The sequence below is a fragment of the Poeciliopsis prolifica genome, unplaced genomic scaffold (genome assembly GCF_027474105.1).
Source record: "Poeciliopsis prolifica strain line A6 unplaced genomic scaffold, Auburn_PproV2 SCAFFOLD010, whole genome shotgun sequence".
NCBI lineage: Eukaryota > Metazoa > Chordata > Actinopteri > Cyprinodontiformes > Poeciliidae > Poeciliopsis > Poeciliopsis prolifica.
Genome location: NW_026562385.1, coordinates 6,700,731 through 6,724,971, shown reverse-complemented (window position 1 = coordinate 6,724,971; position 24,241 = coordinate 6,700,731). Strand labels below are relative to the sequence as shown.

Here is a 24,241-nt window from a genome sequence, read left to right as displayed (position 1 = left end):
AACATTTTATGAGAACTGAATTTGGGTTACAAGTTATATTTATCACAGAGGAAATAGATAACCCTAATAAATAACAAATAAATATAATACACAAATGTCACTGTTTGAGTTGAATTACTGATAACTACTGGATTATTTTATGATTGAAAAAACTTTTTGATCTTACATTTAGCAAATAGTTATTTACTTGTAGTCATTAAAATGATCAAAATGAATCTTTCCCACTTTTTTGTCATGTTTCCATGTCTTTCCCATTTTGAAAATTAGCGAACAGAAGTAGTCTATTTGCACCTCAGGGAAACAGGAAGTCAGAGATTAAGAATTAAAAGCTTTAGACCCTGACAAACGTTTACAAATTGAAGTAGTGCATAAAAACATTTCAGACACATTTTTAGGTCAAGCCTACACTGACGCAATGCCACACACACACGCATCCAGTCAGAAGGCCGATATGAATTCATGAGCAGGATCATCCTTACTTGGTCTCTAGAAGCTGTTTGTTCTCCGTCAGAAGATTTTCCACCTCCTTTCCCATCCCTGAAACAGACACATTTATTTCTCTGTAACTCGTCACAGACAACAAAGCCTGAGACAATAACTGATTCTGAACTAAAACCCCCTAATTTAGTTTCAAACATTTTATTATTCTTTTTAAATGTAATTATAATACAGTACAGTATATTTGTAGGATAAGACGCCATCTCATGAAACATTCATAAATATTCCCGTCTACACACCAAAACATTGGCACTGCTGTCTTGTGGTTATTTTTCCTGAGCAGCTTCAGCAACAATCTAAAAAGATTCATTGTTTGCTTTCTTCACCACACGACTTAGTGATGTCATGCTCTAGCTAACAGCCATACATCAACTTCTTCTATCATTTACAAAGAAGAAAAAAAACAGCAGAAAAGCCAAGCTACAAGCATCTTAAGCAAAAATCTCACCAGAAACAAGAGCATCGTGAATGAGGGCATGTTGAAAACAAATAAAAAGCAAAACAAAGAGGTTTCTGTGTTTTAACGAGTTAGTTTTGATGGAGAAAATAATCAAAATGACCTATTTATATGTGCTTGCCCCTGGTAATAAAACATTGACGTTGAGATGGCATTTAGAGACACCAGTCTTTAGCAGGCAGATGCTGCCGTGCTCATTTTGTTGACAGATATGAAAAACTGTAGAGGCGTAATATGCAAATGAGACAAAAAGAAAAAGTACACAAAAAGAGACACAAAGCAGATTTTAATAAGGGAAAAAACAGGATGATATGTAAATAAGTCAGGAAGGATTTAACTAGAAAATGTGAGCGTGAGCGTCGACACCTTACCGAAGAAATCGTCACGGACTGCAGGCAAAAGAAGAAGAAACGGCAGGAGGAGGAGAAACGATTAGAGACAAGGAAGAAAAGGAGAGAAGTTGGAGAGAAGCATTTATTGATTTAAAGTGAAGCCGAAGGAGTTTGTTAAGAATGTTGCCGCTCAAATGTATTCATCTGCCATCGTTTTCGTGGAAGCAAGATTCTGGAGGAATGTTTCAGGATTATCTTTAGATCGTAAACTCAACTGTTTTATATTTGTTTTAGATTCTCATGTGTATTTTAAAGGGATCTTATGTGATAGACTTCCACAAAGTAGAGGACGAAGTGAATCGATGCCAGGTTTTTCGATGTTTGTTGATAAAACAGTAATGTTTTTAAACTACTATCAGGCAGATCATTGCACCTTTTGGACATTTTGCTCTTTATAAAATAACACAAATACTGTAAGATATCAGTCGTACATATGGTGCACCAAAAACCCAAAAGGACTTGGATAAGGAAATCATTTTCTTTTTTTGTCAAATCTTGACAATAAGGAATAAAAAGTCTCTAAATATTAGAATTTAAACATAACTCACAATGTTAGGTCTTCTGATTTTGAAAATAATAGAAAGAAATATGAAGCTTGATCAGGCACTTCATTAAAATAATTGATATTTAAAACAGAATTATGGACAGAGTAATGTCTCCTTTTTGAAACAGTTTGCATTTGAAGAGCACACTTGAAAAGATACACACCTGAAAACTCGCCTATGGGAGTCACCAGCAGACGCACATAAAAGGAAGAAACAAAAAAGAAATGGATGAAAGGTTAACTCGGGTCAAATTTCTCCCTGCTGTGGAAAATTCAAACAGTTTGAATAAGTCGCAAGGCACGACCATGAAAATCCCAGAAACAGAAACAGAAAGATATATACAAATATCAAAGCTGAGAAAAACAATGGGCCTTTAAGATAAATAACAATTGCGATGAAATCGAGAATGAACCAAACGTCTCTCTTATAATTTAATAAACTGCTTCATAAAAGAATGGGTGGAAAACAAGCTATTTGGTATCACAAAGAAATAATGAAAGTAGCACAGTGCATGAATGGACTGCTGGGGTTAACGGTAGCTGTGATCCAGGGTGTGAGATTGCACTTTTTTGTGGATGGCGTTGCAGCGATGCCCCGCTCCAGCTTCCCATGCAAAGAAAACCACATTCCCGGCCCCGCAGGAAGAATATTCCTCTGCTAAATCCAAGACAACTGGTGCAGCACGGCCATGCATCTGAGTGACACCAGAGTAACGTCTCGTTTTGGCCTGTTATAAAACATAAAACCAGAGGTAATGCGACAGAAACATGAAATTGTTGGCAGTACCCAGCAGCTCGGCACCGGCGTCGACGTCCCCGATGATGTCCGACTTTGCGTCTTTGATCTCGTGGTACAGCGAGTCCGTGTTGATGCCGAATGCCTCGTTAACAATCCCTTGAGAAGGACTGGGGGAAATAATCAGTAGAAAAGTAATTTTTCTTGGCCATCTATACACAATAAAATCCCTCCTTCCTCTAACAACTTCACTGTTTTTGTTCTGAATCTTGCATCAATGAATCAAGCATTTCTTCTGAAAGAGGAGAAACCTGGGCTAAGGCTTACTTACTATTGGAAGACAAAAGCTGTCCAGTCATGGAACAGTTTTTATATCTGTAGAATGTTTTAAAATGCACTCACTAATAAAATCCCAAATGAAATCAGTAAAAATCCTTTACAGTGTTTTGTGTGACAAACCAACCCAATGAGGGGCACAATCGTGATCTGGAAGGGACGTGACATGGAGATCTGAAAGATGTGCTGCGTTTGAACCCAACTTTGTGGAATAATACTTTGAAAGTCCAGACTTCGCAACAGTCACAGTTTTTTTGGGACATGTCTGTATCAACTTTCCACGTCGACATACTGACAATTTTTCTAATTTTGTTTTGTACAATAACACAAGCTTAGTCACCTGGGAGAGAAAAACTCTCTGAATGTACATTTTCAGTTTATCCATGCATGGTTTCTCAAATAAATTTACGTCTGGACTTTGACTGAGCCACTCTAACACAAGGACACGTTTTTACCTGTTTCCACTTCCATACACCCTGGAATCCATTCCCATCTCTAGCTCTGGGGTGGAGTCGATTATTTCCTGAAATTCGGACCATTCGTCACTGCTTCCCATGCCTGGAGAAGAGTCACAGACCAGCAGTTATGACATCTTTCCTGAACTTTAAGCGACAGCAGATGAGACAGAAGCAGAGGTGACATCCTCTCACCGATGCTGACGTTCCTGGTTTCCTGGGAAACCTGCACCTCCATGTTGCGACTGAGACGCTTGGCGCCTTTCCTGCGGTTCCCGGCGCGCATCATGTCGAAGTCGTAGTGCGGGGGGAAGCCCTCGTTGATGGGGGTGATGGTGGCGGAGGGGACGGAGGAGGTGGGCGTGTTGGACTTGCTTCCTGTGCTGCTGGGTGTGGCTGCAACCGAGTCGGACTCCGATTCGTCCTCCTGGATGAGCGGCAGGAGAGACGACGAACGTTTTGTGTGAGGAACTAAGAGCTAAAAATACAAACCCCAATCAGATTTTTACATTAATTTATTCTAATGACATGAAAGTCCTCAAATTAGTCCAGTATCTTAAAACAAAACTTTCTTAGCTATAGTTCTCATCTTAAATCTTGACAAAAGCTCACAAATACCTCCTTCATTTCAAAGATGAAGCATCAAACTGAAATTGGTGCTTCCAGAAGAAAAAATAATCAACTGCCAAGCTGTAAATAATCCAAGAGCATTTTTAACCAATGACTCATGAGAGTTATGATTGGCTGCTTTTCTCATTTGCTGCAGCGTCTATCTGTACTGCAATGCTAAAATGATTGTAAACAGGAATAATAATATTGGGAATTTGTTAAGCTATTTTTATATGTTCTACTTTAAATCAGCGCTACAGCTAAGGAATGCTTTCATTGGCAACTCTGCTCACGGACAAATACAACGTTCTTAAACACAGCATTGACTGAAGTCCACTGAGAACATCAAAAACTATCTTCAAGGGTTTTTACTTTACCTTAGTCGTTTCTCTTGCAGTCAAACAAACATAACATTCACACATTTTTAAATTAAAAGCATAAAAAAAACCACTTTGTGTACGAAAAGTGTAGCACGACGACACACGGTGGAAGCCCCACAGTAAAATAATCACACAGTCACAAAAACAACTGCACGAAAATGACCCAAGTAAACGTGATCCCTGCATGCTTGAGTCAATGTTCATAAACATACAAATTAGATTTTAAAGGAGCAGATTGGTTTTATGGCTGATGTGGTAGAAAACGTTTGTTTCTCTTTGGGCGACACAAGCAGGCGTGGGAGGAGAGGTGAGAGAGCAGCAGTGATGCCAGCCCCTCCGCCCGCCACTTCCCCGGCTGTTGACAGGGAGCAGTGGACGAGGACAGGGCGTCCCCCCCTCCCACCCTCCCCGTCTGTCCCACCTGAGAGGCGGAGCTGAAGGTGGAATGGCCAAGCTCGCTGACCTGCCAGATGTCTTTCCCGGGCATCATCCTAGCCCCCCCGTGACCCCCACGTACCATGCCCTCGCCACCAGGGTACAGGCTCAGCGACGGCGGGCGCTCCGCTTTGCTGCGGGTGGAAGGGGAAGAGAGAGAGAGAGAGAGAGAGAGGGATGGAGAGTCATGTGAGCCTGTGCTGTCTTGTCAAAATTCGCCATGTTACAACCACAAACTTCAAGGCGTGTCGTTAAGGTTTCACAGAACGATGCATAAACATAAAGTACAATCTGAAAAGTGTGGCTTGCATTTCTATTTACCACATGTCAAACTCATTCTCATTTTGGGCCACAACAAAATGAAGAATGTCTTTAAAGGGCCGGTTGTGCCAGACAGTATTGGTAAAGCTCGTCAACAAACCATTAATGAAAAAGAGAGCTGGCTTTCTCTAGACTCAATTTGCACTTCTTAAGACAAAATAATACTCAATGTCTTTACACACTGATTTAATTCTATAAAAATAAAAGCTGTTTTGATCAGACTGCTGTCTTAAAGTTGTATTTCTGTGGCATCCTGAGGTCCAGGGGGAGCAAACATTGCTACAGCAGGCCGGTTTCAGCCTGCAGGCTGTAAGTTTGACACATATACTCTAAAATCTTTTTTTTTTTTTAAAGATTCTCACTTCAGATAACTAATTGTAAAGGATTGTCAAACTTTTCAGTTCTATTATTTTAACAAAATTTGGCATCAGTTGTTTTTTTTATCTCACAGTCATTTGGTGCTTTTGTGTTTCAGTTGCATAAGTTTGTGGTTGTAATGAGGCAAGATGGAAAAAAAAAGTTTTAGTACTTTTGCAAAGCACTAGATCTTGTCATAGGGCTCAAAGCCCTATGACTGCTCATTGATCCGCTGATGCAAACAATAAACAGCCTCTCAAAATCGTCACTGTTCAAATCTGGCTCGTTTAAAGGAGCAATTCAACATTTTGAGAACAGACGTTTCCCTTTTTAAGGCTTAGCTTTGAGGAGGTTCCAAACTAAACTTAAATATCTCTGGTGTTATGACTGTATCTCCCCTGAGTCTAATTCAATCAATAATTCAGCTTAAACAGTTCTCCACCTTATTAATGTCAAGGAAAAATGTAACCGACTGAAGTGACTGGAGACTCAACAGCCAACTTTGTTCATCAAACTCAAATTGTGTCATTTAAGACAAACCACGAGCGACAGCAGACAAAGACGGCAGGCAAGAAGACAAAATAGGACAAAAACACGAAGGATAATGAGGAGAAGGTAGATTAGGAAATCTGGAAAAGACTTAATGCATACTGAATACTTAATGCATACTTAATGCATTCCTTATTTTTAAAATTTGGTTTTAGAATACAAAGTCAGTGCATTTATGATTTTAAGACGTCTTTACAAGCATTAATAACGCAGAAAATGCATAAGGGAAGTTTGTTTTTCTTTACAAGCGGCATGCAAAGGTCTGAGCACTCCATGTCAATATTGTATCAATGTTACCAACAAAACCTGTTTGTTACTATTCTCATGCTCACGTTCTGAGAACAGTAATGAGAGGAGGATAATCAAAATGTATTTTATGAAAAGGGCCACTAGTTTAACTAAAAAAAGAGGGGTAAAAAATCATGATTTTGGCTATTGATTGGAATAAACAGCTCAAAGCCCCATGACTGCTTATCAATCAACATAAAGGATTTAAATCTAAAACGGGATCAACAAATGAAAAAAAAAAAAATCATGATTTATTGAAAAAAAAAAAAGGAGAGACATAAGATGAAGGTTTATGTTGTGGCCTTTTGAAAAAACCTCCATCAAATGTTTATCAGTTAACAAACGAAACAAAATGATAAAACTCTTTAATCAAGACGTAATCTGACTGAATCATTTTCATTTTACAGAGACAGCCACTTTGACTTCAGGCGCTCAAACTTCCACATGACGCTTTAATTTCAGCGGAAAAAGGCAAAAAGAAGGGAGAATCTCGGTTTTGACTCCAAGCAGGTCAGTTCACGGGATGCAGCCGAAGGAAGTGGGGGGAGAGGGCAGCTATGGCACCAGGTTGGATTTACCTTTTCCTCCATGTGTGGCGTTGACTGTGCAAACAGCAGCACAGAGAGCAAAAGCCAGCAGGACAGACAAGACAGGCAGATTAGTGAAAGACAGGAGACAGTGGCACGATGACTCACAGAAACACACAGGTAAATCCTTAGATCACGGTACTGTTGAATTATTTTCAGTTTCCTCTCTTTAGAAGCTGTTTGCTAGTGGGGGGTTCACTGCAGCAGCTTTTCCTCTCGTTCCTAAATAATGCAGTCTGCAAACCTCAGTGGGGTTCACAGTGCAACGCCGGCCTCCATTCAAGTGTTTCGAAGATTTTCAGCATCAGGGTTTATCACATCAGACGCTGCTGCTGAGAAATGCTGAGACGCAGCGTCCTCTTTAAGAAGATCGTCACACAGGGGAAGGCTAATATGCAGCATTTTCACTGAAGCTGCTCCAGATGTTCTGCTCCTGGTTTTTCCTCACGCCCTGAGGCGGCGTTGTGCTCAGCGCTGCAAGCTGATAAATGAGCACCAAACGTTTCTATCTTCCAATGATTTCCCAAAACGCTGCTGTCCATTTCTGGCTTCCTGCCTCTGATCTGTATCAGTGCGACAGATGAGCTGTTCTCCACAAACACACGATGACGACACACAGATCAAAACAACAACAACAAACCCTGACATGTCCAGAACACAACGTAAAACACTTGCAACAAGACAACACGTGAGAGTCACATGTCCAATCAACACATCAGTGAACGACAGAGAGGCGAGCCGAAGCGCGAAACGACGTCCACTCACGTTCGTCCACAGCCGGGGCCTTCTGATTGGCTGTTACTCCCTGCTTGCTGCAGTTTGGACCGCTCTATGTGCTCTACGTACGTCTGGATCATCTGAGGAGCAACACACTTTACTTTCAGAACAATTATGAAACTTAAACTGTAGATCCGTTATGAAACAAGACCAATAGCTTTATTATGTATTCCTCAGTGACAATTAGGGTTGGCATTTGCAATTTATAGGTTAAAATGTGAAAATAAATATGTAAATACAATTATTTATGTCATAATGGAAGTTATTTTCATGCAACGGGAAACTCAAAATAGAAACAAATAATGAAGAAAAAAATTATTTGCACAAAATTTTAATAATTTTGTATATTTGTATCAAATATTATGTGACCTGGATGTTTGTGTTGCAGTTCAGCTGATGATCTTTTAAACATGCTTACTAAAAAGGCTTTCAAGGCTTTTGGAACAGAGGCTGGCCCACAGCATGACAGTGCGCAAAACTCGCTTTTTTACCCACATTCATAATAATGTCGATCTCTTTAAAGTGTTTGTTACGGAAAAGCTCAATCCTAAAAGTCTCGTTTAATCAAAGGAGATGTTTCGGTTCAAATCCAGTAGATTTTAAGAAAATTCGACATGAGTTTTGGAGACCGAATGGCGGCAAAATAGGTCACTGTTAAGCTTTCTGAGCAGAAGCTAAAAGAAAGGGTGATATCTAAAAAAAAAAGAAAACTGTGAGTTATAAATGAGTATTTAAAACTGTAATAGGTACTCTGATCAACCTAAAAATTAAAGTACAAAATAAAAAAAATAATTAATTGCTAGGGTTGCAAGTAAGTGAGACATTTACTGAATATTTGCTGAACAAATTTTGGGTGACTGGGGACATAAAACTGAAGGAAATTTGTTCTTGAAATGCCGAGTGAAAGAACAAATGTTTCTGTTTTTGAGAAGATAAATGTTGTTGTTTACCTCGGTGTGGCGCTGGTGAAGAGCATTATACTCCTTCTTCATCTCTGCTTCACGCTCCTCAAGGCGAGTGACTGCGAGAAGACAGAAAAGGTGAATTTCTAGTTTTGATTGAACGAAAATGAATACAGTGCTCGACAAAAAATGATCCAGTCAGGATGCATTAGATTAGCAGGAGAGGCTATTTCCAGGCTCCATCTTGAGAACTCCCATCTGGTTTCAGCAGCCTGGTTTGTTTCTTAAATTACAGAGCGTAATTCCACTCACTCTGGTCGGAGTAGTTTTTCGTCTTCAGCTCCAGCTGCTTCCCCTGTAGCTCCAAAAGCTCCACCTGCATCTGCAGCTCCTTCTTGTCTGCCTCCAGACTGTCCTCAAATTCAATGAATTTCTACAAAGCCAAAGAAATACAATGAAACAAAAGACATTAATTCAATTTTAGATTGCTTTATTTTGGTAAATCTACCTGAACAAAAAGGAAACAAAATAAAACACCATTTTGCAAACCAATAATTTACCATAAAATAAGTTTCTGCTTGTCTGCCCTATTAATAGACTCAATCATCTACATAAATGACAGACATCTACCATCTTTATATGTACATAAACAAATAAACATGTAAATCAAGAAAAAGTGAGGGGTTTTATAGTATTATAGCGATCAAATTTGCTACCGAGACACAGCAGACTGTGAGCTGATCTGATTAACACCGAGGTCAGTTTTAAGACATTCCTGTGTGGTTTTATCATCTTTTGATTTGTCTCACTTGTTTCACGGTTTGTCTCAGCAGCAGTGCAGCAGTACGGAGCGAGCCACACGGCTCCACACCTCCATGTCTGTGCTTTTGTTTTTCATAAAGCTGTTTACAATGCCACCCTTTCCCCCCCCCAATGCTGTAAGTACACAGAGGCTTAATGCCGTAATCCTCTGACTGCAGGGAGGCCAGAATTAATTTTGCAGCAGATACAGGACTTCACATGAAATAGCTCTGACAAAGATTTTGGTCTAACTGATTCTGAAACCTTAAAGTCACCTGATTTTATCTGTCAATATAAAATGATTGGTTTTATAGATTTTATTGATATATCTCAAAGTAAATACTTTCTTAAATAGTGTGCCTTGCAAAAAGTATTCATAACCGATAAACATTCCCACATTTTACACATTAAAAACATGGACTTCCATTTTTTTCTTTTTACAAACAAAAACATGAAAAGTGTGGCGAGCAGCATCCAGCACTTATAAGTAGTTCTGATCTGTAAATAAAGTTAATTTATGTGTAATTTAATGTTATTGCAAATCCAGCTGTTCTGTTTGTCGAAAAACAAATCTGTAAACAAACGCCGTCATGACATTTAAATTGATCTTTAAAGATACATTTGAAGAAGTTTAAAGCAGAGTCAGGTTAGAAAACGTTACCCCAAACTTTGACGTGTCACAGAAAAAGGTTCAACACATCCGTCAGAAATAGAAACAGCGTTGCACAGCCGCAAACCTAAACTGGCTGGGCAGGCAGAGAGAGATTCATCGGCGAAGCAGCAACAGGTAGACAATAACTGTGGAGACAGTAACTCTGGAGGAACGGCAGAGATCTACAGCTCAGGTGGAAGAGTGTGACTTCATTCTGGAAATCTGTGTTTTTCTTCCATGCACACTACAATGAGATTCAAAGCTATACTTCGAGTATTATGTGTTGTCAGAGGTAGAATATAAATACACACCACATTTTTTATTAGTAAATAAAAAAATTCAAAACCACATATCACTTCCTTTCTGCTTCACAGTTATAAGCTAGTCTGTGTTTGTCTATTCAATGCATCAGTCGATTATTGTTTGTTGTTTTACATGTGAAAAAAGGTTCAATAGGTCATGGATAACTTTGCAAGAAAATGTATCACAAAATAAAAACAAAATATACTTATTTTCCGTAAAGACGGGTTTTTATTTGTAAAGCTGGGACCTAAAATTATTATTATTTTTTTTATAAGAAAAGGCTGAAAACATTTTTTTATTTTGTGTTTGTGTCCAAAACTGTGCTCATTTTGGATTTCTGTCTTAATTTTATGAGACATCCGCTTCAAAAAAACATCATCCCATCACCTTAGACTGGCAAAGGATGCAGCTGTACGCATAAAATATTCACTTTGAGTAGGAAAAAATGTCAAATCAAATATTATTTAATGAAACTCTTTGGTTCTGTGTACATTCCGTCCAGGATGAATAATTCATCAGGTATCCTCATGATGATCGAGTGGATCTCATTTACTTCCCTGACAAACCACAACCAAGTGCATTTAAATGCAGTTCGGTCACATTTTCAGCTATTTATAACGTGTGAAATCCGTGAAGAGAGTAAAGTGACGACAGCAGGGAGGATGCTGAGAAATCTGCATAATCGCTGTGAACTCCTGTAGACATTCCTGTTTGTTTAGGAGTCAACATGAGGGACATTTTTAACTCGACTAAGATCAGAAAGCAAAACTGAAACAGAAAGTATAAAGCAGGTGATGCTCAGTGGTGAAAGCTGACCAGTCCATTAGAGAGAAAAAATGGCAGCTTATTTTCAAAACAGGTAACGGAAGTCTTGATTTATGGACAAGTGGAGGTTCTGTCTTTGTTTTCCAGCCTCTGAGGCCCCACAACCTCGTAATCTGAGCTGCTTTTTGCTCCAGCCTCCCAACATTTACTCAAGAGAGAGTTTTAATGCGTTTTGAGATTCCCTCAATGCTTTTTCTCCTATTAGCTTTTTTGTCTCTTGACCCGAGTCCAGCTGCGGCTCCGTAAGCTCCAGCCTGTTTCTTTCTCTTTGCTTTTATCCCGTTGTCTGCTCACATCGGGTTACAGTGCCAGCGCTCTGTGCGCTATTGATTTCCTTGACTGCAACCGTGCGGACGTCGTCCCATCCCCCACCGACAGACAAAACGACCGGTTTATCCGATGCATTGTGTTCTTTGGTCAAAACCATGGAGGAAAAAAAATTTATGCTTTATTTGGTCACACATAAACTGTTATCTTACTCAAAGCTTTCCAATATTTGTTCCACAAAGAAACAACCATTTGATGTTGCTTTGTGATAGTCGTTCTATTACACTGGTAAATAACATGCTGACCAGAATCACTCTTTCAGTGTGTTTTAAAAGAGCTGCAATGCTTTACTTGTGATCCACATCCATTTCTACATGTTTTAAATGTGCACATCTGCACATCATCCAGATGTGCAGAGCCCTGCTGGTGAACCTCGAGGGCTGACTTTGGATGCCACTGACCCACTGAGCCCCGTGACTAACTTATGGTACCTTTGTTTTTTATTTTTGTCTCACCGACTTTGTGAGCAGGCAGAACCGATTCAAGGTTGAATGAGTATTTAATGTGGGATACCCTCACACTGACCCTTTAGTTTCTCTGAGGAAAGGGTTATAGGTATGAGGAGAAGTTGCAAACTAAAAAAAAAAGTAAACAGCAACATTCACCATTTCATAATTTTTGTTGGGTCCTTTGCAATAAGGAAATAGGGGGGAAAAAAACAGTTCAGTAATGAAACACAAACTCAAAGAGCCTGAGGAGACGCACAGCTAAAGCAGAGCTTAATTTAACCTTTTATCCACTATCTTACCTGAGCTGCTCCATTGCTCTAAGTGTTTACAGAAAAAAAAAATAAAGATAAAAGACATATAAAAAGTACGAGCTTTAATTTGCAGTTTGTGTGGTTACTTAAGAACATTTCCAATGTATGTCGCACTTTCCTTGCACTAGTAAATAACTTAATTGCCTGCTCACCTTACATTCTTTGGGCCGGCATTTTCACGTGTGAAAGTGAAGGATGAACTCCAACTCGGCTGTGTATTTCCTGGGTTTCCTCGAATCTCTTTGTGAGTTAACCATATTCACATCACGTTTAGCGAAAACAAAAACAAAAAACACCTTCTCTGAGCTGTTGGGACCTTTTTAAAATCCCATGTTTTTTCCTGCTTGCGGTTGTATTTTTACAATGAAGCGAAGAGCCCTGACATTTCTTAGTAATTTACAAATATAATATGTTGTATTATGCAGCCGGAAGTGGTTTAATTCAACAGCTTTGTACTGAAAACACTCTGAACTCAGCTGGTAAAATGCATTAGAAGTAAAGTTGATGCTTGTATACAGTTAAGGCACTTTCATGGGTGGGTATGTGCTTTCATTGAATAGCTTACATGTTGATGTGCTCTACTGTACTCTTTCTGTTTTGCTCTGTTTTGGTTGAGCGACGCTGCACTCCAGTTCCTGTTGCAGGAATCCACAGACCGATCGTTTCTTTACTTTTGGGTTTGCATATTGAGAGCTGTTATTTAATATTTGCATACACTTCAGAGGCCTGACGACGGCCCTCTGTAAGTGAAGCATATTACTAATATATCGCTTTTGTGATGGCGAAAAGCCCAGAGAATGACAGCAGCCTTCTTGTCAGCCTTTCTGTCCCCGTAAAATTACAGTCAGCAGCAGCATGAGGGGTTTGGGTTTTTGCCCAGGGTGGCATGGTCTATTGGGTGGCATCAAGCAAACCAAAGTATCATAAAACTGTTCCATGAACAGTTTTTTTTTTATTTTTAATTGCCTGTGGCGATTGATGATCACTTGATGCTGTCTCTGCGTTTTTGAAGTCTGATCTGCTTTCTGCAATCTCTACAAAAATCTTGCATATCGTCAACCACTTAAAATAACGGCAAGTTTTTTTTTTTACTGAAGTGATGTTGGCAAAAAAATTTATTAATAATAATAATAATAAAAATCACCAAATTTAGTTGTGTTTTAGGTACAAAAAATCCATTATTTCATTAAGATGACAATATTTAGATTGAAACCTCAACTAGATTCATTTATTATCCATTCATTTATTAATTTTACTGAAAATGGGTACAATCTTTATTTTACGTGATAAAAGGCATAAAATAGTTTATTCGACGATACCTCAGCATTAGACTGAGAAAACTTTTTTAAAAATTTAAAAATCAACAGGTCAGACAAGGATTGATTTATTTTCACACTGATCCTGAACATGTGTCTGATGTCTATAAAATGAATGTCTAGTTTGCAGCGTTCCTGGAAAGCTACAGCGTTAAAACAGTTTTTTGTTAGTTTATTCTGTGTTTTATTGTGTGTTGGAGGAGGAGTTGATCCATTTATACAAAACCAACCACCGATTATCTGAAGGTTGACTAAGAACAGAATGTTTGTTTGTTTTTTTGTTTGTTGTTTTTTTTTTTTTGAAGTGCTGGTGGAGGCCCCCTGCTTGCCCCGGGGGCCCAAGCAGGAGGCAACCAGGTTCGCTTCTGCCATGGACCGGCTCTGTCACTGTACAGTAATAACTACAGTCTGTCTGTTTCTTTGTAATGCATCTATTATTGCGTATACGTAAGAGTGTAAAAATCTCCACACACATAAAGCATGATGACAAAAAACAAATAAAAAACAGCCAATCCTTTCCAGGACTGGTGAGGTGAGGATGAGGATGGAGGAGTGCGCGTTGCTCACCTCCTCCGCCTGCTTACGCAGCGCTTTCTCCCGCTCGTACTGGGTGATGAGCTGCTCGTTGTCCTCCTTCAGCAGCTCCAGCTCCACCTCGTGCTCCTGGTTCTCGGTGAGCACCGCGTCCAGGTTCTCCAGGACGTTGACCACCAGCGGCATCAGCTCCTTCACCACCTCCTCGTCGTAGCTGTGGATGAGCCGCTCGAACTCCCGGTAGATGCTGTTGGCCAGGCCCGACACCCGCTCCGACATCACGGTGCCGGAGCCGTAGTCGTCCTGGTACACCACCTCGTCTATCTCCATCATCTTGGCAGCTGCGCTCTGTTTTATCCAAACAAGACTATATAAGCCAAAAAAATAATAATAATGAAAAAAAATTTCAGGGCCTGTAAGGCTGGACTGTCACAGTGTTATGATCCAGTCAGCAGCACGTAGGGTGGGAAATAGAGGCTATTTATTCTCCGTGTTTCCTCCAACAGGAATCTGCAGGAAGCGCTTATTCCATGTTCTGCAGATGCGCCGGTTACGCGTGCTGCTGTGTGCGGATAACCTTGAGCTGTAAAAGGGCCATATTGGATCAAACGCGCTGATATTCACGGAGCGTTTCATCAATTGCGGTCTCAGCAGGCTCTGGCCCCCAGCCGCGGCCCAGCCTTTGGCCCCCTCCCACGGAGTGATCCAGCCCGGGGTTCGGCCCTCTCCCGGCCCATGCCGAGGAGCCAAAAGCCTCCGACGATGATGTTGCACCTGCTTCTCAGCAGCCGCAGCCATGGACCCCTGCCATGACGCTGGCGGGGGAAATAAATAGATAAATAAATAGATAAATAGGGGAGTGAATAGTCCGCGTCTGCCGATCCGCCGCTACCGCCGCGTTCCGCCCATGTTTGTCTCCTCTTCCGGCGGGCCGCCGGTGAAGCTGCGTCGGGCGTTGATGGTGATGTCTCCCTTTTGGGAGAGGCTCTGCCTGCGGCTCAGATGGAGGAGCCAGCTGACCGAGTCAGCCCCACGTCACGCCGTCTGCAATCAGTCAAGTTGGCGCACGCGGACAAGGAAACAGCTGCACGCCTTCAAAATAAAAGCTGCTTCGACGTGTCTGCGTGGACCTCTGCTGGACGATTTAGAAACCTTTCTTCAAAAGACATTATTGCGTTTAAGTTCTTAATTGTATTGTTCTTGTTTGATCTTTAATTATTGAATGAAGTAGTGGGGCATATTTATTTATTTTTATTTTATTTTTTCAAAACTGTTTCTACTTTTTGACCTTTTCCTATTAAAGCAACCCCAAACCTGAGTTTTTCCAGATCAACACACACACACGCACACACACACACACACACACACACACACACACACACACACACACACACACACACACACACACACACACACACACACACACACATGCATAGAACTTTGAAGTGAATGTCTGTTGCTCAATTTGAATGGAAAATTTTTCGCTTTCTAGTTTAATTGGGACAGAAAATATAAGCTACTCCTTTTTGAAAGAAATGTGGATGCACTTAATTATTTCTTTGTCCTTCTGTTTTTTCTCTCTCTATTTTCATGCTGACTAAAACTAGTTAGCAGGTCTAACTACATTAAATTGACTAATTTTCTTGAAAATGAAAAACATATTTCAGTACCATTATGATTAATTGCCATGTATATGTACTGAATAGTGAAGAAAAAACTTTTTACTGTACTAATGTATATGCAGGCACATTTTATAGTTTTTCTCTGTCAAATCAAGTCATTGTAACAAATTAAATGAGATGGTATGAAGTTACCCAGAACTTCAATAGCCTTTTTCTTTAAAAAAAAAAAAAAAAAAAAACCTTCCTACTTTTACTTAGAATGTTTTTGTTTTTTGTGGGTGTAACTATTTTTTACTTCTACTTAAGTAAAAACACATTAAAATAATGCTACTCTTATTTGAGAAGAAAAAAAATAGTCAAAATGTTATTCCCTGAAGAAAAAAAAAAACCAAAAACACAACCATGCAATTCATTTCAGAAAAATAATTCATTTAGCATTTGTTGCTATGAATTGAGTAATAAGTATTGTAATTGTAGTTTCCCGCTCAATAAAAACCATAATTAAGAAAATATTTATCTAAAAACGCATTAAAGGCCGTTGAAGTACTAAAACTTTTGTATCAGAATTACAGATTATTCAAATGGGCCACTTAATTATCCATATGTACACAGGAATTCTGCAGTGGGTAGGCTTTTTCTTTCTTTTTACCTTTGCTTATTCCTGTTAGTTTTACTTTGAAGGTATTAAACCGGAAGCTCAGATGTTTCTGACGGAGAATTACTTGACTTGTATCCGCATCAATGACTGATGCCAGACTCTTGATCATAACGACCAGACTCTTCAAAATGTTCAATAAATCACTTTATATAGTGGGCAACAGGCAGTATTTACATCTAACCACCATTTTAACATTACTTACCCAATTTATAAAATTGATAGATACATTTTCCTTTGTATATTTGCTATGTAGACAATCCAATTAAGTGCTTATCAGGGTTCAGTTATTTAAACACAGAAAACAGGAATATCTCGTGTGATGTGTCTTGTGACAGTCAGTGAGTCAGCAGCGTTTTGTTCCTCACAGACTGAAGCCCAGAGCATGAAATCAGCGATCATTTCACGACCATAGAAAGACGCAAGTCGATCCAGTTTCGCTTGCAATCATTACTTTGTGTGTTGGCCTGTCAAAACAAAGTGTTAAGGTTTGTGGTTGTTGAATGTGGGGAGAGGACGACAATACTTTTGCTAGCCACAAGTTTTTTTGTTTGTTTTGCTGAGAAAAACATGTCTTGATGGAATCTTCTAAAAGTTGGTAGAACAAACTAGCCTCACTCTCCCCTTTTAAATAAACCTTTTCTACCTGTCTGGAGATTTCATGTTTAATATTTACATTGGTTTGGTTTTCTCTGGGTATAAAATATTAATAAAAAAAAAAAGTACTCTGAATGCAAGGTTGCTTTTCTCTGCATCACATCCATGACAGCTTGATGTGCTGCCTGAGATCTATAAAATGCATCCTAACTAGTCGTTTTCTTCAGCTGTAATCAAACGTTAACATACAAGATCAAATGCATGTCACACCCAAGTGTGATTGACATGTAGATGATTTTAGTTACTCTTCAGTGAAATCAAGGTCGTCAAGAGACGCTTCCACGTTCTTGGAGTGCAAACAAAACGAAGCTCAAATGCAAAACAAAAGTTTTATTTCAATACACAGGACTCCTTTCGTCTGCTGCACTCATTTGCTGCCAGGCACGTCAAACAGAGAGGGGACAGGCTGGCCGTCGGAATAACTCGTCTGTGCTTGATGATGTGGATGATGAAAGAGGCGACCAGAGGAGCCCACCTGCAGTCAGGTGGGCTGCGAGCTTGTTTAGAGTTCACACGTCTTCAGCCGTTTTAATTTAAAACATAAACAGAGGCTGACCCCAAGCAGAAGAAAGGCATGTTCTCAGATAATGCAAGCAACGAGGACAGAGCAGAGAAGTACCAGCACAATACATTCACATACAATCAAAATGGAATTTACTTTGAGGAAACAATTAAAAGTCAATCTTAGGATTCATATTTGCTTGATTGTGGGGGTTTTTTGGCACCCGTACAGATTGCATTTTAGTCTACATGTTAGGAAACAGTAAAAAAAGACAAATGCTAAGCTAATAAGGTATCTAATTACACATTTGAATGTTAAAAACTAAGGATCTGACAGATCAAAAATATTGAAAGGATGCAAAATTTCTTGAAACATTTGCACAAAACTTTGGTGTGGAGAAAAAAAAACAAACATCTATTTCACTTTCCTGACTGAAAGGCTACATATTAGGTTTATTGATCAGTGTCAGCTCCACAATGTAAATTCAGGTCCTGAGGTTAAAAATAAAAATTCTCTATTTAATTTGGAAAATTTGTTTTCATCCAATCTACACATCCTCAAAATACAAACAAGAACAACCGCACAACTGAGCTTGAACACTGTTACAGTTATATTGAGTAGGAAATACCTCGCTAGCTGATTGACTTGTGTGTGATTGTATCATTGCAGGATTCAGTGAGGAGGAGGGAGAGGGGTGAAGAGTCAAAAAGACAGGACTGAGACAAAGAGAGAAAAGTGTAAAAAAAAAGTTGGAAAAACAACTAGAAATCAGAAATCTGATGTGGACAACAGCACCAAAAGATTGACAGTAGATGAATTAACCGTTGGAGGTGCAGAACAGGAATGAGAGACAATCAACAGGGATGCAAACGATGAACAAACTGGGAGAAGCGACGTGTGTGTGTGTGATCATCAGTAGAAAACCACGCTGGACTTTCCTCCGGGGGGATTGAGGACCCTGTTGTGAGAGCGAGGCTTGGGCCCCAGGTGAGGCTCATGGTTCTTCGTCATTGTCTCGTCAGGAGCCACAGCGGCAGGTTTTGGATCTGGACTGGCCGAGACGGCCGGAGGCTCTTCCTTAGCTGGAGCTGGAGCTGGAGCAGGCGCAGGGCTGGTCACTTCCTCCTTCACTGCTGGCTGGCTCACTTTGGCATCAGGTGCTTAAAGGAGAAATAAGAAGAAGTTTCTCAAATGATGGTTAACGACGAGGCGTCGCAGTAAATGAAAACTGCTTCATGTCCAACAGAAGAAGCTAAGGTGCAATCACAAACATCTCCTGCAGTCCTAGGGCAGAAAAAAAAATCTTTTGTTTCTAAGACTTTAGCAGTACTGTGTTTAAAGTCTGCCTCAGAAACAGAGGGGAAGTTTCTACAATAAGTAGCAGATTAGTGGAATAAATAGTTTTGCTAGATTTAGATTCCTGAAAAGAAGAGAGTCTTTCCCATGTGACCGAATGCTGTACCATATTTACTCTTAATAAATGCAACACAGAGCTAATAAAGGTATATATAGGGTAACAATAATGTAAAAATTTGGGCTAATATTACTAAAAAGCATTCACTGAATTACGAGTACTGTGTGGACTGAGAACAAATGATCCATTTAAGCAAGTACCAAGCACAGGCTTGTAGCTAATCTATTTCCATATTCATGTCTTTTAGCAAAAATAAACACTTTGAAAACCGACAACATTAACTCACCTGGTGATTCAGGCTCAGGTCCCACACTTAGATTGTCCTGCAATAAAATCAGATACATTTGTTTTAGAACAAAATGAAAAAAGATTAATTAAATTTCATTTTGATGGGGAAAAATATATATTACATACATGCATACATACATATATATGTTCTCTGTGAAACTCTATCAAACCAGGTGATATGCGTCACAATTACGTTGTGTTGCATGACAAAGCAGTAATAACACACAGTTTGTAGTCGCAGAAGCATTTTAACTATGACTGGAAATTTCAGACATAAATTATATTTTCTGCAAATGCAACAATGTCAGAGGGTGCAACAGATTTTTTTTGTTGTTATTTACACCTTTCTTTTTTTGTTAAAATACATTTTATTTTTCATGAATCTGATTCCGGTGACACTGCAGCCTAAGTAGCTATTGAGTAAGTGAATATAAGAGACTTTCTGTTTATTGGCGCCATGACAACAATCACTTCCACTCCATGCAGTGTGAAAACTTTAAGTGAAACTACAAGCTGAATTTTTTAAATAAGTAAATCATAGGACAGGAGCAAGGTGGTGAAGAAGGGAAGAGATGGTACAACGAGTTCAATCGGAGGTTCTCTTCTTGGATCCTCAAGCAAAATGAGAAGTTTTACACCAAATCCTGTGACTGGCCACAAATGATCAATGGTTCAGGAGTTCAGGCAACTCTACGACACAAACCTGAGACAGTTGCATTAGTTCTGTGGTGCCATATGTGAAATTGACTTTTCCAAATTCATTTTTAAATTATTATTTTTAATCAGCCATGTGTTTCAAGTACTGAAACGTTTTCCTTTGGATCAACAGATGAAAGGTTCAACATTTACTAGAGATCTCCACACAACTACTTTTTTCATTATTATTTATCGCTTCTCATAAACCCACAACCTATTTTGTAATAATGTGGTTAGTAAATTTTATTTTATTTTGTGCTTAGTCCCATTCTGAGATTAATAACTAGAGACAAATCTGACATTTTAAGGATTGCATTTCAGTAGCCTTTAAAAAAAACTGTAACAATATAATAAGTTCTGGGGCTGCAAGAAAGTTAAATGAAGAGTCCTGGAGAAGAATCTGAAACTTGTCAGAGTAAAAGTCATCAATGGCCAAATAGGAGGAATCAAAGCACAAAAAGGTGCCACGTTTTTAATAGAAACTGAGGTTTTTAATCAAAGAGACCAAAAAATGGGCTTCTGGTCTACCTTTGGCTTGTTTGGGTGGCTTCGGCTGGAGCTTACAAGAGGTGTGCTTTCTGCAGACCCAAATATGTTGCTGGAGGCTCCACCTGGAGGTACTGGTCTCTGTGGCTGAGATGGTGCTTCGGGTTCCCCGAATATCCCGCTGCTCTTTCCACCTGCACAAAGTATCAGCAAGCTGTGGTCACACTTTGCAGCATTAATAAAGTCTGGATGACGCTGAGCTCTACAGTTAAATACCGAAGGTGTTTCACAGAAAATGGTTTTATACAGCTGCACATTTCTGTGAATTCGAGTTTGATATTTTGTCAATTTACCTTTACTGTAAAATGTACCATTTTTTAAAATATTGTACCCAATATGATTCTGCATGCTTCAGTCCGTCTGCCATCAAGCTGCTGGAAAACCTGACATTACCCACTGACGGACATTAAAGAATGTTTCCATTCATTTTTCTTCACGTTTCAACAACGTTAAACTGTAATTTGGGTGTAGAAACAAATTTGCGTCACGTTGTGAGCACAATCTAATGACAGGAAAACAAAATGCAGACAAGTTTTCAACAGCTCGACTGAGCTCAGATTTGATTTGGTTTTATCAGGCACTTGACAGAACCCAGAGGAGAGTTATGAGGAGACACATAGGAGCTATATTTATACTAGCATTATCACATCAGACTCACAACTTTCACACTGTAGTCTTGGACAAAGCTGACCTGGAGGATTGGAGCGTCTGGATACATTTTGGGGCTCCTCTGGTGCGGCAAAAACTTTAGAGGCCATCCTATTAGACCGTCTGGACGGAGCGCTGTCCTCTTCATAGCCACCAAAAAGGTTACTGGAGCCGCCACCAGGAGGCTGCAGCACCCTGCATGGACAATCAAAGCAATAACTCTTACCTTACAGACTCTTATCTCATTGAGACACACAAATATTCCTTCACTAGGAAACGAGGACAGATAACCTTTTTATTCTTTTGTTAAGTTTATATCTCTAAACTAACATACCGCTTAGGTATTCAGAAGACTCCAAGGTTAGAATTGAAGTCTTCAGCGTTCAGAAATTTAAAACACGTTTTCCATTTCTAGTGCTTAGTGGAGCAGTTACATAGAGTACTGTGCAAAAGAATTATTTCAATCTTTACATACAAATATATTGAAGAAATGATCAGCAGATATAATAAAGGAAGGTGAATAAAGAACAGCAAAGTTGTTCTGTTTCAATCTGTTATTCATTGGAAGAGTCTAATTTTATCTATTACTAAACATACTGTTCTCACTTCTACTATCAAGCATCTAGTAAATCAACAGGAAATACACATAGGGAATCATATTTACAGTCAGCAGTGCCGACCATTCAAACTGCACCAACTATGCTAATGCTAACAACTGTTTAAATGTCAATTCTGTGTGTTTTCTTCTCTTTAACAATAATTTGATCATGTTTAACAGCTAAAGCGCTCTCACACACAGGACGACATCGCTTCTGTAAATATTTAATGTTCCATCTTGACAAAAAAGGCTCCTTTACAGTTACAATTAATTAATAATGAATTATTTAAACAAACTACAAATTTAAGGTTTCTTTTTTTTCTTGTCAAATAGAGAATTAGAACTGTTAAATATTTTTCATTAAAATTGAAGAAGAATAAGAATAAATTGCATGTCCTGTAAGTGCTTTTAGTTTAATTTTATTTGTATAAAACACCACTGTCCCATAATCTGGAGTGCACTACTGTATTAGTAGATGACCAATGAGATGGTAAAAATCTATGTTTTTTTTATATAATACTATAAACACTTAATTACCAAAGCAATTAACATTTCATTCTGCCCATAAGCTAAAAGCCTATTTTGAGAGCTCTCATTTACAGATAATAAAATGGGCTGAACGGCTAAAAGTAATATTTATGTATTCTAGTTTTTTAAAAAGATTTGAGATCAGAAATAGGACACGAAATCTCATAGCTGAATATCTTGAAAAGTGGTTCTACCGCTCAGCCATACCTCCAGTTTTTCAAATTCTTGTGCCTGAGTGTTGGCGCTGAAAAGAAGAACAACTGGTGCAAAGTAAGCACAGGCTCCATGTCATGCGCTAACTGTTGTTTTAAAACCTTGTTTGTTGTCAAAATAAAGCATGTGTACTCAAGTTCTAAAAAAAAAACCAATTTACTTTAGAAATAAATTTTTGTCTTTTAGGAAATTGAGAATAGGATCTGAAAACACAAAAGCTTTCACATACTTGTACATCTCTGGAGGAAAAAAAAGACTAAAAGCAAACTATATTTTCAAGACGACACTGGGACTCTGGTTGAGCCTAAATAGTAGTGAGTAGTTATTTTCAGGACGGATCTGGTTAAACGCACAAAATAATGCATATATTTTTTAAAAATAAGTATAGACATAAACAGTATGTAATCTGCCTGTATAATGTGGCAGCCAAACATACTATAAGCGCAGCCAAATTACATGTTATTTGATTATATGTGCTCGGGGATAAAGCTGTATGCATGAAAACATTTTTTTTTTTTTTTAGTTTGACAATATCTCTTTAAAAGAGGATCCAGCTACCTTGCAGTCGACTGTTTAGTGAGGTTGACCGCATAGCTGGTGTTTTCGAATGATAGTAAAAGAAAACACTCCTGAGTAACAAGAGCAATGTGACCACGCCGCTGTTATTGGTCAATACAAAGACGAGTAGTCTGTAGAGCATTTCTCACTTCCGCAGGGACAGACAACGCCTGGTAGGCTAGCTTGGAGGCTATCTTGACGCTTGAGTTTAACTTAAACAATAACTGGGTATGAAGCTGGGTAAATGATCATATTACATTATGTAAAACTACCATGGTAACAAAACAAAAAAGCAACATAGTTACAGCTTCATGTTTGAAGGAATTAGCAAGTGACGTTGCAAGAACGCGAAAAACGTTACCCAACGTTTATCAACAGTCAAAATAAGCCTCTATCTTTCGGCTAAACTAGCCGTTGGTCGGCGTTATAGTCACCTGGAACTTGGTTTTCCACCAGTATCCAATCCTTGGAACATGTTCGTCGAAGTCATGGTGGTTTCGTTTGAACTACGTCAAGTTTAAGAAGGAAACTTCTTCAGTTCGCCACCTAGACGACCAATAACTTCGCCCCTTGTCTGTGCTGCAGCCAACAAAAGTCCCGAAGAATTTAACTCCACCCAGCTGTGACGCAGAGTGTTATTATTGGTCAGCGGTCAACTGCGCAGCAACAGGGTTTGCTTGGTTTAGTCACCCACAGAAGAAAATGTAGGCGACTGGCGGAGTCTTATTTCCTAAGACACAAATGCTTGTATTTTTTTTTATAAGTTTTGCATATACGAAAAGTTGATGCTTCAGTAGCTTCCTTACCTTGCAGAAACGACACTTATACGGGCCCACCGTTATTGTGAGTGGCAAGTTTGCTACGGAAAACAATGTTTTCCAGGAAAATAACGGTACAAAGCTCTTTTTCATATGCACTAATACAACCTACTTTAAATTGCTTATATATCTTTTTATATTTGCGTAAAGGCGTCTGCCATATTGTGAGTGGCAAGTTCCCCTTAGAAAAGCAATTCTTTCCAAGGCACTTAAACAGTCTCAGAAGTGTAAACAGAAAAACTGAAACTTACATTAATTTGAGTCTGACACATAGTCATAAAATACTTTTAAAAATTAGAGGTATTATTGAAATGTTAGCTATTTTATTTTTCTTATTTTTAGACAATATCGCTCAAG

General features: G+C 39.0%; 2 protein-coding genes across 13 annotated transcripts in view; both read right to left on the bottom strand.

The window, feature by feature from the left end:
- The window catches only part of mapk8ip3 (mitogen-activated protein kinase 8 interacting protein 3), a 32,741-nt gene extending 17,556 nt beyond the window's left edge, over positions 1-15,185 (bottom strand). For 3 of the 11 annotated variants that reach the window (XM_055035309.1, XM_055035314.1, XM_055035312.1), the window contains exons 1-12: positions 14,175-15,185; positions 8,936-9,056; positions 8,672-8,742; positions 7,710-7,801; positions 6,936-6,959; positions 4,871-4,976; positions 3,614-3,845; positions 3,419-3,521; positions 2,679-2,797; positions 2,056-2,067; positions 1,327-1,344; positions 480-537 (exon numbers count right to left, since the gene is read on the bottom strand). In XM_055035309.1, the coding sequence (XP_054891284.1) occupies positions 480-537; positions 1,327-1,344; positions 2,056-2,067; positions 2,679-2,797; positions 3,419-3,521; positions 3,614-3,845; positions 4,871-4,976; positions 6,936-6,959; positions 7,710-7,801; positions 8,672-8,742; positions 8,936-9,056; positions 14,175-14,474 (1,256 nt within the window). In that variant the 5' untranslated portion in view covers positions 14,475-15,185. The remainder of the gene's footprint in view (positions 1-479; positions 538-1,326; positions 1,345-2,055; positions 2,068-2,678; positions 2,798-3,418; positions 3,522-3,613; positions 3,846-4,870; positions 4,977-6,935; positions 6,960-7,709; positions 7,802-8,671; positions 8,743-8,935; positions 9,057-14,174) is intronic. The other 8 variants (XM_055035311.1, XM_055035320.1, XM_055035319.1 and 5 more) reach the window with 4 other exon arrangements.
- Positions 15,186-17,390: 2,205 nt separating this feature from the next.
- On the bottom strand, positions 17,391-23,693 carry jpt2 (Jupiter microtubule associated homolog 2). Of its 2 annotated transcripts, none has more exons than XM_055035307.1 (5): positions 23,501-23,693; positions 21,213-21,364; positions 20,540-20,655; positions 19,278-19,314; positions 17,391-18,737 (listed from the first exon to the last, which is right to left on the bottom strand). In XM_055035307.1, the coding sequence occupies exons 1-5, from the start codon at positions 23,554-23,556 to the stop codon at positions 18,490-18,492; spliced, it is 609 nt and encodes a 202-aa protein (XP_054891282.1). In that variant the 5' UTR covers positions 23,557-23,693; the 3' UTR covers positions 17,391-18,489. The 2 variants fall into 2 exon arrangements, with proteins under 2 accessions (XP_054891282.1, XP_054891281.1); XM_055035306.1 differs by having other exon boundaries at positions 20,504-20,655; positions 23,501-23,691.
- Between the last annotated feature and the right edge of the window lie 548 nt (positions 23,694-24,241).

What these genes read in the sequence shown, in the direction of transcription:
- jpt2 (XM_055035306.1), bottom strand. Translation starts at nt 23,556, where the DNA reads ATGACTTCGACGAACATGTTCCAAGGATTGGATACTGGTGGAAAACCA. An exon ending in GGTGGAAAACCAAGTTCCAG is followed by an intron (nt 21,365 to 23,500) that starts GTGACTATAACG and finishes TTGTCCATGCAG; the next exon opens with GGTGCTGCAGCCTCCTGGTG. An exon ending in GCCACCCAAACAAGCCAAAG is followed by an intron (nt 19,315 to 20,503) that starts GTAGACCAGAAG and finishes ATTTTATTGCAG; the next exon opens with GACAATCTAAGTGTGGGACC.